At 54.2% G+C, this 14,520-nt stretch overlaps 1 protein-coding gene across 1 annotated transcript in view; it reads right to left on the bottom strand.

Moving 5' to 3' along the window:
- The window catches only part of TRPM8 (transient receptor potential cation channel subfamily M member 8), a 79,626-nt gene that overhangs the window by 25,656 nt on the left and 39,450 nt on the right, over positions 1 to 14,520 (bottom strand). Inside the window, exons 14-19 of the mRNA XM_042950598.1 lie at positions 12,890 to 13,035; positions 10,061 to 10,173; positions 9,432 to 9,648; positions 3,778 to 3,869; positions 1,944 to 2,085; positions 714 to 885 (exon numbers count right to left, since the gene is read on the bottom strand). Of these exons, the coding sequence (XP_042806532.1) occupies positions 714 to 885; positions 1,944 to 2,085; positions 3,778 to 3,869; positions 9,432 to 9,648; positions 10,061 to 10,173; positions 12,890 to 13,035 (882 nt within the window). The remainder of the gene's footprint in view (positions 1 to 713; positions 886 to 1,943; positions 2,086 to 3,777; positions 3,870 to 9,431; positions 9,649 to 10,060; positions 10,174 to 12,889; positions 13,036 to 14,520) is intronic.

Raw genomic sequence — 14,520 nt, 5'->3', positions numbered from 1 at the left:
AGGAAAAGAGCTAAAGTCTTGGAAAAGGCCGTAGCAGAAGAGGCCAGGGCTGCCCGAGGCCACAGGGCTAATCGAGAAAACACCAGGGAGCTGAGAAATGTGACCAACAGGGCAGGGGAACATCGGGATCACTGTGTCGTGGCAGGACCGAACACGACAAGCCCGGGCTGTCGTCGGCCTCACAAAGATGCTTTCGACAACTCGTTCAAAACACACGCTGGCCTGCACATGCCCCACTCCTTCCTTACGTAAGCTGGGTGTGGGCACATCCGTGTCATCCGTGCTGCCACTAACCTGCCTCCAAAAGAGAGCTGACCGTGGGCCACAGCTGGATGTTTAAATTCCAACCGCCAGTGCAAAAATTTCAATATTGCTCCTTTTGAAATAAATGGGCTCCCAGTTATACAAGAGAGTACAGCTCACAACACCTGTTCCTAAACTAGCGAGGCTTGTTGCTGTCAACTGCCACGTCGCTGTTGAAAACACAAGAAACGCTATTTTTTGAGAAGTCGAAACGTCGCAGACTACACTGCTGAACACGTCTGCAAGGCGGGCGTAAAGTCCTGCTCAAAGAAAAGGTCGTGAGGGTCAGCGTCCACTCCCTGGTGTTGACTCAACACCAGCTGTGGATCAGAGCAGGGAGCCCTGGAGGCCGGTTCTGGAAGCAACCCCCCTACCCCCGGCTGTCCCCACCCGGGCCGGGTCAGGCTCACCGTCCACGTCGCTGGGCACTTGGCCGAACATGGCCAGGTAGGGCTCGTAGATGACCGAGCGGAATATCCACCTCCAACGATGCTCGTTTTGCCTGAGGATCCCTTGCCTGGCCACGCCAAAGGCCACCATCCACACCGCAAACAGGAACAGGAAGAAGAACACGTCAATCAGCTGTCAAGGGAGGACAAGAGAACAGAGTCAGGACCGTGCCCCGCGGGTGGCTCGTCTGCTCAGCTGACCACAGGGAAGGGTCGAAGTTCCAGTCACCCTGCGTTCCCCCTAATTTGCCACCTTTGGGTCTTGGGACGACTCTTTTCCGGAATTAAAACCAACGGATGTATTTTGGCTTTAGGTCTCCCAACCAGCTCAGCCACAGAAACCTTCTGGATGAGAGAGCCCAGCTCGAGAGCGAAAGAGGGGCCTAATTCTGGAGCACCTGTACCTCTACTCCTCATCAGGCTCCCTTTCTTTAAACCCCTACATTGCGTCCTCGGTATTCTTTTTTTTTTTTTTTTTAAGAAAAATTAAAAGCTGTCTTTATTAGACAAGAACGCACGGTTTAATTTCTTTTTTGACTTTTTGCACACACAGCATGACTTCATGGTGACATGGTGCCTCAGATATGCTTTGAATTAAAACCGCAAACTCAGAGGACCTCAGCGTTGGAAAGCAACCTCCAGATGAGCTAATCCAAACGCCCATCTGACTTACAGACAGAAGCACGGGAGGTTTGGATCATCTGGAAAACAAGCTTAGGAAACCCGCATCGTCAGTGGATAATTATCTTTCTGTTGGACGTCCCTGTGCAAGGGGGCTGGTGGGGCTCGTCCTACATCTATACTACGTGGCTACAGAATCGAAGCTCTGATCATCGCTGTGCTTCTAGCCCCCTGCACGCTTCCAGACGAACATTAACCTCTGCGGTCCGCATCCATAAGATGGGTATAAACGTCGCACTCCTGCCTCTTCTCTGAGTTGTCCAGACTCAAATGAAAACAGCTGGTAAAGACTGACATCTGGACAGATCGCTTCACTGGCAACACATTTAATTAGCCACTTGCTCTTACCAGCCACCTGTTAAATTTTAAACCGGGGGAGGCCCCTGATGAAAGCACGTCGGAGACAGCAAACCTTGCCAACTGTGACCTGCCTGGGGACCAAGCCCCTCTACAGACAACTGGAGGCGTCTAGCAAGCAGAATGCGAACCACAAACACCCTCCATTCTTACCATTCTCTGCAACATGATAATCTTGGGTCCTAAATTTCTGCTTACGGTGAAAATGTGGATCAACCTTAGAGTGAATATGATATAATCCAGGCAAAAGATCACCCGTCCGGAATACAAAGAGGTTTTATTCGAAGAGTGGAGCCTACAGAAGGAAGGGAAGCAGGGCCCGTGAGACTTTGACAAAGGAGTTCAAACTTTTGTTTTTAAAACGGATTATTTATTTTTGAGACAGAGAGAGACAGAGCATGAACGGGGGAGGGGCAGAGAGAGAGGGAGACACAGAATCGGAAGCAGGCTCCAGGCTCTGAGCTGACAGCACAGAGCCTGACGCGGGCCTCAAACTCACCAACCACTAGATCATGACCTGAGGCGAAGTTGAACCCTTAACCGACTGAGCCACCCGGGGCACCCCTACGGTGGCAGTTCTTGTACATTTTTTTTATAAAAAAAATTTTTTTTTAATGTTTATTTATTTTTGACACAGAGAGAGACAGAGCATGAACGGGGGAGGGGCAGAGAGAGAGGGAGACACAGAATCGGAAGCAGGCTCCAGGCTCCGAGCCATCAGCCCAGAGCCCAACGCGGGGCTCGAACTCACGGACCGCGAGATCGTGACCTGAGCTGAAGTCGGACGCCCAACCGACTGAGCCACCCAGGCGCCCCTGTTTTTAAAACTGACCGAACACGAAGAAACAGGGTCAGGGTGCCGAGAGTGAGTGGCAGCAGACCAAGGACAACACGTGTCAGTCACTGAGGACCGAATGCCCTGGTCTTCTGCCCTCGTGGCCCCCGGTGGAACAACGACAGGGCACACAAGGCTTGCAGAGGTTTTTGCCGCGTCCTCCTCAAACTCTACCCACTGCAAGAACGCCGTCGCATTATCGCTAACTTCCTGGCTCCCTCTGCCACCATGATGATCCCGGTCCCCAGCCCAGACCAGCCGCTTGGGACTAGGTTCTGCCAGGTTTCCCCTCATGAGACCTCACCTCATTTGCACCAGATCATTTGACTCGCTGACCACCTGCGAATGTGTTAATTGGGAGGCATGTGTTCTCGCCGCCTGGAATTCTCTAGAAATCACGTCCAACCCACCGTGATTCAAACGCTGAGCCCCAGCAGAAAGGAAAGGTATCGGAGGGGGAAACGGGGCTCTCACTCACTTGAGACTGCGGAGTGAGCAACGGGTAGGCGTTCGTCCAAAGAGTCAGGCTTCTCTGCAAGGGATGCCGTGTGCACAGCTCGAATACGACCACGAGCTTTACCTTGAGGCTACTCGGGGAAGGCAGGCCCGGAGGGGTGCGGGCACGGGCGATGTGCGCCATGGTCTGGGTGTACCTCAACTTCCCTTTAACGTGGCGTGCACATTGCTTTTTGCCTTCAACGGTGATGCTAGATGGGTTTTTCTAATCATCCGCTCTGACTCTGGGAGGGCGGGCTCCATAGCCAGCATTCACGCGGCAGTTAGGTACATTTTAGAAGATTACGTGGTCCGAAAGGAACACGTTACACAACATTTCACGTGCTCATCATCCTCTGCTTCCTCCGTCTCTAATCATCCCCCTCCCCAGAATTCTGCGAGCACAGAGAGAAAAACTGTGAAGAACTTTTCGATTACAGATCACCAGGAGGGAGAAGAGAGGAGACGTAACTCCATGCCGACCACGCTGGGTCTCTAAGAGGCTCAGACGGTGGCGTTTGCAGTAATCTCGAGATGGAGGGGAAGGGGAGTCAGGTTGATCTTGGGCTTGAAGCAGAAAAGATCTTTTCTTCACCTCTTCACTCAAGAAAATCCAAAAAACACCTGAAACTGGGAAAGGGGGTGAGGCCAACTTACCGAAACACAATTCCTGCTATGAAGTAAAAAAGCCCGAGCGTATCCATGACATTCCACAGGTCAGTGAAATAATTCACCCCATTCATGTACCACTGCAGTGCAGAAAGGGACAGAGAGAGAGAGAGAGAGAGAGAGAGAGAGCGCATCAGCAGCAGGGAAACATCGACTGCTTCCAGGTTTTTTTTTAACGTTCACACATTTTTCCCCACAACCTTTTTGAGCCACATGTCCCATGTGCCCTGCCACATGCCCCGTGATATTCTGGGGGGATTGGAAAGTAGGTTGCACACTTGCTGTTCCGTTACTCATGTGTTGCTGACAAAGTCAGAAAAAGGACTCATGCACCATCGCCGTTCTTTAAAGATGAACCGGAAGACAGTGAGCACAACCTGCGTGGACAAATGTGGAACGCCCAAGCTGCCCAGTACAGTGGTATAAGTTGTGCACTGCACAACTGACGACTGTTGTCATCATAGATTTGCGTATTTGTTGTAAATACTTTTTGGCACATGGCAATAAAACATCTTGATAAAAGGAATTTTTTCTTTTATTATTTTAACGTTTATTATTGAGAGATGGAGAGAGAGCACGAGCATGGGAGGGGCAGGAAGAGGGCGAGACACAGAATCCGAAGCAGGCTCCAGGTTCTGAGTTGTCAGCACAGAGTCTGACGTGGGGCTCGAACTCACAAACTGTGAGATCATGACCTGAGCCGACGTCAGATGCCTAACCAACCGAGCCACCCAGGCGCCCCAGGAATTTTCTTTTTTACTTTGCACACAGGTGTTCTATGCGGCACCTGTGAGGACAGGCGTAGTCGCAGAAATGACTGACAGGAACAGTGTGCCTCAGGGACCCTTTCATCATGACTTGTGGGTATTGGGTATGATTTGTCAGAAGAAAACTTGTCAGGAGATAAAGAGGGAAAAGACGATCCAGTAGAAGGACAGCCCCTTGGTGATCTGTTTGCTGGGTCTGGGGGACTCCAGGGTAGTCACCTGACCCTCCCGTCCGTCCCTCTAATTTCAAACATGTTTACCGAGAGCCCACAGGATTCCAAATGCCCGTGCCGGGCTCCTGGCACACAGCATGTCGGATTAGGTGCGACGCTGATTCTCAAGGAATCCACTGGCCCCGGGGAAAGGCAGTCATTGGACATGTTTAAAATGAAATGTGGTAAGGGCTGGAGGGCTGGTGACACCAAGCCCAAGTGAGCTCAGATAAGGAAACCACCAGACTTACTTGAGCGACGCAGGAAAACATCGGCAAGGACGCGTCCTCAAAGGTACATGGCACTTTTCAATTTCACTACGAAATCAAGCACCAGGGAAATAAAATCTCCCAGCCCCGGTTCGACCACGTTCCTCTGTGGGATGGCTGAACGCGCGGGCCCAGAAACCGCATCAGCATCCCTCACCGTCCATGTGGGCGGCCCCAGTCTCACCGATTACCCGCCAAGAACCGTCTGTAAGATGAGAGCGGTTGGGACAGGCCCCAGCCACCTGCTCCCCCTTTAAAACCCTGATCCGGGAGGCAGATAGGAACACGGCAACCAGGTAGATCCAGCCCAGCTCGGCCTCTCAGAATCCTGGCCTGAGCCGGGGGAGAAACCCTGAATAGATCGAGCCTGGGGGTTGGAGGCACTGTTGCAGTAAGAAAGCGGGGTTTTTTTTTGGGAGGGGGGGTTTAATGAACAGAGGCCTCTTTTCTGGGTGGAATGACAGACAGGGGCTATACTCACCAAATACCAGAACCATATTCCAGCATATCTTTCAGGATTTGGGGATTCACTGCACCTTAACACTGAAGGGATGATGGAACTCATCTCGTGTTGCATAAAGATCCACAATTTGATCAGTGGACGCTTGTACATACGGACTGCCTTGGTTGAAAATGTCAATTTAGCCTATTACAGCCGCCCCCGGGGAAGGAGACATAAGGAGAGTGCACTTTGGGATACCCAGACACAACCTGAAACAGGTAACATCCTGTCTGGTTCCGGGTTTTTCCTAACGAGGGTGAATTCGGTTCATTAAGACTGTGCCAGGATAGCAAAGCAGATTCCCGGAGGAAACCAAACTGAGGATTCCAGCCGCACGAGTCTGCAGGCAGAAGAGAAACAGCGACCCCCAGTGTCGGATTCCTTGAACGACGAGAAACCCGGAGGCCATGCTCCGCAGTCTGGCTCACAGACCTCAGGGTCAGCTGTCCGGGGGCAGAGACGGACTTGAACCCTTTCATCCCTCCGCCGCTCTCAACCCTCAGCCCGAGGCACTCCCATACCATCGCCTTAACCCACACAGGATCGATGAATGAAAGCGGTCCGTTCCAAAGTGATGTTTAAGAGGAAAAGAAGAGGGGCGCCTGGGTGGCTCAGTCGGTTAAGTGTCCGACTTCGGCTCAGGTCACGATCTCAGTCTGTGAGTTCGAGCCCCGCGTCGGGCTCTGTGCTGACAGCTCAGAGCCTGGAGCCTGCTTCAGATTCTGTGTCTCCCTCTCTCTGCCCCTCCCCTGCTCGTGCTCTGTGTCTCTCTGTCTCAAAAATAAATAAAAACATTAAAAAAAAAAAGAGGAAAAAGAGGAAATATTTGCCCAAAGCTGGACGCCCACATCATCACCCTCCGTATCAAACATCACCCATTATAAACGTACACAGGATAGCGGGACTGGGTCAGAGCTGTGGGCATCACCTCCTCCCGGCAGGCCCCCGGGATGACTGGGAAGTGCTTCTCCGCAGCCCACTTCGCTTCCCGAGGCTCCTGCCCCCCACTCTGTCTACTCTGGGTCTCTCCCAGGGAACACGTCACACTACACCTGCCCAGGGTCCTTCTCCAAGCAAAATGCACTTGTCCTGAGCCTCTAACCGGTAAAAAGCTCCGTAAGAACAGAGAGATTTGCGTGCTTGGTCCGTTGCTGTATCTCCAGCGTCTAGAACAGTGCCTGGCATCTGGTAGGTGTTCAGTAAACACTTACTGAAAGGCAGAAGGCACGAATGAAGTGTTTAGCTTACGCCAAGACGTGTCTCCCTGCGTCTTCCAGCCGCCGGGCCAAGCCCCGCCCTCTCACGCAACCCAGAGTAAGTCCTGTCTCTGGGCCCACGACTTCTCTAGATGCCTGGAGGAACCAGACAATGGCTGCAGCGTCTGTGCCTTCACACCATGCGGGAGGCAGGGTCAGCCCCGAGACTAGTGAAGAAATGCCTGGGAGCAGGAATGAGCGAGAAAAGAACATTCCGAGAAGCAGCCACCGGTAGCACCCTCTGCTCCAAAGGACACCCTCGAACCCCTTGATCCCGGGCTTCCCAAGTCTCCCTCGCTCTGGCCTCATGAGCCACCGTCGCGGCCCCCGCTTGCTCCCAGCCAGAGCACCGCCGTGGGACTGAATGAGGAAGACCCTGCCTCGCCAACTCACCTCTTAAAAAACATACACTCTCGGGGCACCTGGGTGGCTCAGTCGGTGAAGCGTCCGACTCTTGATCTCAGCTCAGGTCACGATCTCACAGTTCATGAGTTCAAGCCCCGCATCGGGCGTGGAGCCTGCTTGGGATTCTGTCTCTCCTTCTCTCTCTGCCCCTCCCCTGCTTGTGTGCACACGGTGTGCATGCACTCTCTCTCTCTCTCTCTTTCTCCCTCTCTTTCAAAATAAATATATAAACTAAAAAAAATTTTTTTAATTAAAAAAAAAAAAAAACAGAGGTGCCTGGGTGGCTCAGTCGGTTTGGCATCCGACTTCGGCTCAGGTCTTGATCTCGCGGTCCGTGGGTTCGAGCCCCGCATCGGGCTCTGGGCTAATGGCTCAGAACCTGGAGCCTGCTTCCGATTCTGTGTCTCCCCCTCTCTGCCCCTCCCCCGCTCATGCTCTGTCTCTCTCTGTCTCAAAAATAAATAAACGTTAGAAGTTTTTTTTAAAAAATATACATTCACTTGCCAGATATACATCAATGTCATCCCTTGAGCTAAGCCCCTCTGGGTCACATATGAATACGAAGCAAATCTCTGCATGGGGTCATTTTCATGCCACTCGCTTCTGGACAACAGCAGCATATGTATGAGGAGCTGAGAAACCACACCCGGGAGTGGAGGAAAAGGAGGAAGGCACGACCCCAGAGCCCAGCCACACCAGGCTAGGAGAAGGGAACACACGTGACCCCATGTGGAGAGCCAGCTCAGCGCCTACAACGGCCTCAGGAGGTTCCCAGTAAAAACGGTGCTGTTCCCTTACTTCCTCACATCGGCCTGGGCCCCTTCCTGCCTTAAATGTGGAACCTCCTTCTGTCTTTGCTTCTCCAGAGCAGGACATTTTCACCCCCTGGCTGCAGACACATAGTAAGTCAAAGCCAGCAAGTAAAAGACAGCTGGGAGAAAGAGCCTTTACAGAGGGGTTATGGGGTGAATCGCACCCCCCCAAAATTCATACTCTGACATCCCAACCCCCATGTACCTCGATGGGGCTGTGACCTCATGAGCCAGTAGGTGGGGCCCTCAAGAGGCCGACGTGAAGTCAGAATCCTCTGTGCGTCAGCAGGACCCTGACCTGGGGAACAGTTGCCGGTAGACAGAAAGCCTGATATCTTCCCACCCGCGACACCCATGTGGGTCGTTCATGTTGCTCTAACCCCCACCTGTCCCCTATCTCCATCCCCCACCTGCACCTACGGGGCCGGGGAGGGCAGACGCAGGGCCCTGGCGCAAAGACTCCCTCCCTCCCCCCGGCCCACAGCAGACATTGAGAACCGATCAAGACACTCGCCGGCTGAGAACAGAAACAGACTCAAATCATCCTCAGTCGAGGGCTCCTAGAAGCCACAAAAAAAGTCTATCAGACTTGGCATGATGGGTGAAACCACTTTGGGATTGCCGGACCAGGCAGCGGCACTGTGAGGTCAAGGACGGCGCTCTATGGCCCTCCAAATCTCTTGTGGCACCTGCCGTAGCATCGCGTACACATAAACACCGAGGCCATGCTTACTGAATGGGTATGATGTTGGGTCTGGGCTCAGAAAGGGGGCGACAGAAGTGACAGCAACAGCACTGCTCTCAGATCATCACTAAGTCTGAAAGGGTTTCCCGGGACTTTTCATAACGGTTTAGGGACAGCATCACCCCTGCCGTCAACGCTCATCTGTCCAACAGTTACCAAGGGGGCACCTGCTATGTGCCAGGCATGGGCTAAAGCTTTGGATTGAGTGGTGGGGAAAGGATGCCACAAGACGCAGATCCCAAAGACACTGCAGAAAAGCACCATGAATAATTCACACGCACTCCCTGAACCCCACAGGGACTTCTATGACTTTCTACCACTGTCACTCTGACACGCTGGGCATTAAGATGCTCTTAGCTTGAAAGTCCCCCCATCTCCCCTGCCTCCCTTGATGACGGTAATGGCAGGCGTGGGTTTGCCGTCCAAGGTCAATCTTCTCTTTGAACACATTCCCAATCCTGAGTAATTCATTTCCATCAATTAACATTAATCAGCAAGGAGCGAGCTTGGTGCTAAGAAGTCTCACCGGAGGGCTGAGGTATTGAAAAGGCCCCATTTACTTTAGGAAAACCATGACTTTGGAACCTCGGAAGCAACTTCTGCTCCTCGCTGGCTGTGGGAAGACAGCACCTACTGAGCAAAGGAGGAGGTGCCCCACGTGGGGACGGTCCTACCTGTCTTACTTCATCGCAGAACAGGACAAAGACCAGGGCGTAGAGGACCAGCTCGGGGGAGTGTGGCACCGAGTGAAAATCCATGAGCAGCACGTAGGCGAACAGCAGGAGGAAGGCGATGTAGAAGACCACGTTCCAGGCAAAGACCACAAAGGGGGAGGTGAAGAACGCCACGTAGTACCACAGAATCTTCTTGTGCTTGTCGATGGGCTTCTTCCTGGACCAACAGGTAAGAGCACCGCCATCACCGTCCGAAGCATCGCGGCCTGCGGGGGCCTCGGACCCACGGCCAGGGGAAGGGGAGCCAGATCGACCCCGCCAACACTCAGCCCTTGGCATTTCAGGATTAACAAATCCGAATTCTGCCTTGGATACTGAAGATGTAACTCTATCTCCAACTTTTTGGATCAAACCCGGGAAAAGCCAGAGAAGATTCCCAGTCCTACTGTGTAGGGCATGCTGCCTACAGTCCCATCATACATTCCAGGCTTTATAATCCTTTACCTAAGGATTTACCTAAGGATACATGCACACACACACACACACACACACACACACACACACCCTCTCTCTCCCTCTCTCTCTCTCTCTGTCTCTCTCACCTGTCATCATATGTCTCAGTTTCATACCTAAATGATACAAAGCCACAGCCAACCAAGGGTATAATAAACAAACACAGGATAATCTTCCAATTCTTGGTGTCTCGGGAGATCTCTCCATACCACTGCTTGGAAAGAAAATTCTACAAGGAGACAGAGACAAAGGACACGAGTCCTTATTAATGCAGCGAAATGCAGGATGGTTTGTAACCCTTCTTCCCAACCCTCACACCCCTTCAAAAGAAATAACTCTCCAAATCAAGGTCCTATCCTTTTATATTAGTTACCTGAACTCTGAGGGGCTTCGATAAAATGATTCACGAGTCTGTTTGATTGTCAACCCTTTCCTGACTTGGGTTCTGTGAACTTTAACGCTTATTTATTTTTGAGAGAGATAGAGAGACACAGACCGTGAGCGGGGGAGGGGCAGAAGAGAGGGAGACAGAATCTGAAGCAGGTTCCAGGCTCCAAGCGGTCAGCACAGAGCCTGACGTGGGGCTCGAACCCACGAACTGGGAGATCATGATCTGAGCCGAAGCCGGAAACTTAACTGACTGAGCCACCCAGGCGCCCCAAGGTTCTGGGAACTTTAAAATAGAAGTTGTGTGAGTCCAGATTCCCTAAAGCCATGATTTTTAACCACTTCTAATTCTTAAGAAAGTTTAAACATGTGTCCTTCTAGCACCTTCCTTCCCCCTGATTGCAAATTCACACACCCATCCAGCGCCACCTGCAGGACCCCCGGGGTTATGTCCGGAGGCGGACAGGTGACAGGAAGGGGGAGACAGTGGGCATCGCAGCATCACTCAGAGTCCTAATGCATGGATAAGCTTCTCCCAGACTGTGCCAACCCCTGAGAGGTGGGACGGGGGCCCCCCAAGAACATGGCAATGAGAAACCTCAGGTCGCCTCTGGGAGCCACACCCCACATCAACACAAAAGGGCGAGTGTAGACCGGTCCTCATCAAAGGAACACACAGCTTCAAAAAAGGCCTTTGTTAGTCAGGAGGGGATTGGCGCTGGCTGGGAGGCTCAGGGCCTGTGTGCCCCGCCAGACCTTCCATCTCGGAGAAGCCGCTTCCCCCGGGGAGCCCGCCATGCTCTGCCGGGCGGCTGCAGCCAGGAGCATGCCCGGCCCAGGAGGGGCAGCCGCAGCAGAGGACGGCCTGCAGCTGGTGGGCAAACACCAGCTGGCCTGTGCCCACACGGGCCACGCCAGGGCAGGCTCCCTGCGGCCCCCACAAGTCCCCGCAGGGTTGAGCCCTGTTGATCAAGGCGACAGCGTGCTCCTTAGCGTACCTGTGTCTGCCTCCTTCCCTCGCCCCTCTCACCGTCCCCACCACCCCGTGCACTTCCTGGGTTCACCGCCAGAACGAACTACTTGCATTTAAATCCTTGCTTTGGGGCCTCTCCCTCAGGGAGCCGGACAAAGACAGGTCATACCTGTCCAGCCCTCCGCAGCCTCGTATTCCTGCCGAGGGGACGAGCACATCCAGCGGCACCGCTAGGTCCCCAGTCACGGGAGGCTCTTCCCTAGCTCAGCCTCTACGGCCACCAGCAAATTCGGACCCCAGGCAGCAGCCTGCACACAGGAAGCCAGCTCCCTGGGCCCACGTGTCTGGCAGCAAGATTTCTCGCGAACATTAATGGATCGGCCTCTGGTTGAAACCCCTGGGACTGGAAAACTTGGAACAAGAGCAAGAGGCAGCCTCCCCCAGGCCCAAAGCTCTGGGGGCACCAGCAAGGTCAAAGCCTGAGGTCAAAGGCGCAGTGAGCTGAGCGTGGCCCCACCTCGGCATCCAGCCCCGCCTCCAGGCCATCCTGCCCCCAGGGCGGGCCTCACTCTCCCCCCCTTATGGTGCAGACCCTAAAACAGCAATAGCAAGACTCTTTCTTTGTGCCTTCCTGGTCACCGATGACTGTCGCCATTTACCCTGGCTTAGCTGTAGCCGCGAACGGGTTTTGGGTTGTTTTTTCCCACAAACGCTTTGCTAACTTTGCTAATGATCGGTTGCACCGTGTAACGGAAAGTCCACCTGACGGACAATCAACACGGATTCAAGCCTCAGCTCTGCTACTTCCTGGCCGTGCAACCAGGAGAATGTTCCAGAACCTTTTCTGAGCTGTTGCGTCCCTATCAGCAGAATGGGATGACCTCCACCTCCGCACGTGCTGTGAAGGCAAAACGTGGTCACGCGCATCATGTGTATGACACGTAAGGGTGAGCCCGCCCTCGTCTCCCCTGCCCCCCGCTTCACACCCGGGCCCCTCCAACTGGGATTGTGGGTGGGGGGAAAACCTCCCCTCGGCGACCGGAGATGCCAAGTGCAAACGGCCGGTGGAAGTCGGTGCGGGAAAACCTCTAGTTAGGCCTCACCCAGTTCGAGCTGGTTCCTCTAAGTGCCGCTCCTACCAAGAAGAGCTATGACAGCATCCGCCGAAATAAAGGGCCGGCACCTGTCACATCCCGCCTCCCCAACCCTCACGGCAACCTTCCTTTACAGAGGAGGAAACTGAGGCTCAGAGGGCTCGCGTGCTTTGACCCATCACCACGCACATAATTAGGGATCCGGTGGGTGGAGACCCAGGCGCGGGATCTGGGGACCCAGCCCTCCGTTACGGTGCAGCGCCCCCGCGCGCTTGGCGGAAAGTCAAAGAACGTTCTCTCTCCTGCGCTGTCTCTGGAAGCAGGGGTCTCTACCCGCGTCTATGTGCTGCCACCTCCTGGAGCTCAACTTTCCCTGCTCCGGCTTCTCCATGGGAGGCGACGGTTTTGTTTTAACGCCGTGCGCGGACAGCACCTGGCGGAAAAGGCCCACCTCCGGCGGCGGCGACGTTGGGCGACGGCGCGCCGTTTACCTGGACGCCAGGCTGGGCGATGAAGTGCTGGTCCGTCGCCTCCACCGCCAGCTCCAGGCAGTTGCTGCCGCCCCAGGCTTCACAGGAGTACACCAGCAGCTGCTCGGCCAGGTCCTCGTCGCTGCTGTAGCACTCCGTGAACAGCTCTGCGGGGACAGTGTCGCCAGAGGGACCGAGGCTGCGCGCGGGGCCGGCGGAGGCGCACACAGCTCCCGCCCCGCCCCCCACACCCCAGCCTTGACTTTGCGCGGAGCCTGGTTCCCAGCAGGCTTCCGGAACGCCAGCGCAAGGCACCGCGTCGTCTCCCAGCCAACAGGGGGGCTCTCGAGGCACACCAGGCCCAGCGCCGCCCTTGACGCGGCAGGTGTCCGCACGCGCCCCCTGAACCGAGCGGCGCTGAGCAGGCAGCCCCCCGGCCTTGGGTGGGGCTCAGCAGAGGGGCTGCGGACCCTCTGCCTCCTCTTCACCTACGCCCCCATCCCGTTTACCTCCTGGGCCTCCTTGGTGACGGCTCTTCGCAGACAGGGCCCCCGTGCGAAACCACGACGACCACGACAAAAACCATGAGAAAGTGGAAGAAACACTGACCTACTGCATCAAAGCCGTGCTTACACGTGGAGACCCAACCAGAGAACCCGGGGAATAAATCCGCGCGGGGAATTTTTCAAAAGTCAAAACCCTAGGATCTCTTCTCTGAAGTCTATCGGAAATAAACAGACTCTCCTCGCAATTTTAACGTATTCAAAGAAAGCATCGGACACCCTTCGGCCAACACAGAGAAGCCAAAGTCACGAGAGTCTGTTCCTTACCTAAGACAACGGACAAACGTGTGCGTTTTGCGACGGGCCACATGGCCAACTGAAAACCCTCACGTGAACCGGGAAGAAAAAACCAAGCAGGTCCAAACTGTCTGTCGGTGGGAGGCAATTGTTCTGGGTCGCTCACGTTCCTGCATGGTCTGGACCTTCTTTTTTTTTTTTTTTAACGTTTATTTATTTTTGAGAGAGAGAGACAGACGTGAGCTGGGAAGGGGCAGGGAGAGAGGGAGACACAGAATCCAAAGCAGGCTCCAGGCTCTAAGCTGTCAGCACAGAGCCCGACGCAGGGCTTGAACTCATGGACTGTGAGATCCTGACCTGAGCCGAAGTCGGACACTTAACCGACTGAGCCCCCAGGTGCCCTAATCTGGATCTTCTCAGCAAAAAGCACTGCTTTGTTCAAGAATGACCGAACAGCAGACAGAAGACAGGCATTCCAGAAGGGCAATGCTTAGCAATGCCTCTCTGTTCCAGGTAATGAACAGTCGCGCCCTGGAGGGGAGCATGGGAAGGTCACCCGCAGCCCCAGTAGAAGTCCCAAATCTCCTAAACTTTGGGGAGCTGCACCATAGGCAACAGCAGCCCGTAATCATGTCACTCCAGGGGAATGAAGGCACGAGGAACCGACCCAAGATTCTGGTCTGGCTGCTGCCTTGGCCATTAGCAATAAACCATCTGTGTCCCTGACCCAGGGGTTTGGGGTCTTATCTGTAGGTTGCAGGCAGGCTAACTTGATAACCTGCAAGTCGAATAAAAATCTCAGATCTGTCACAGTGTCTCGACAGCATCCAAAAAGACTCCTCCCCTGCCCCC

The sequence above is a fragment of the Panthera leo genome, chromosome C1 (genome assembly GCF_018350215.1).
Source record: "Panthera leo isolate Ple1 chromosome C1, P.leo_Ple1_pat1.1, whole genome shotgun sequence".
NCBI classification, from domain to species: Eukaryota; Metazoa; Chordata; class Mammalia; order Carnivora; family Felidae; genus Panthera; species Panthera leo.
The sequence above is the reverse complement of the archived record's forward strand: the minus strand, read 5'-3'. Positions and strand labels throughout refer to the sequence as shown.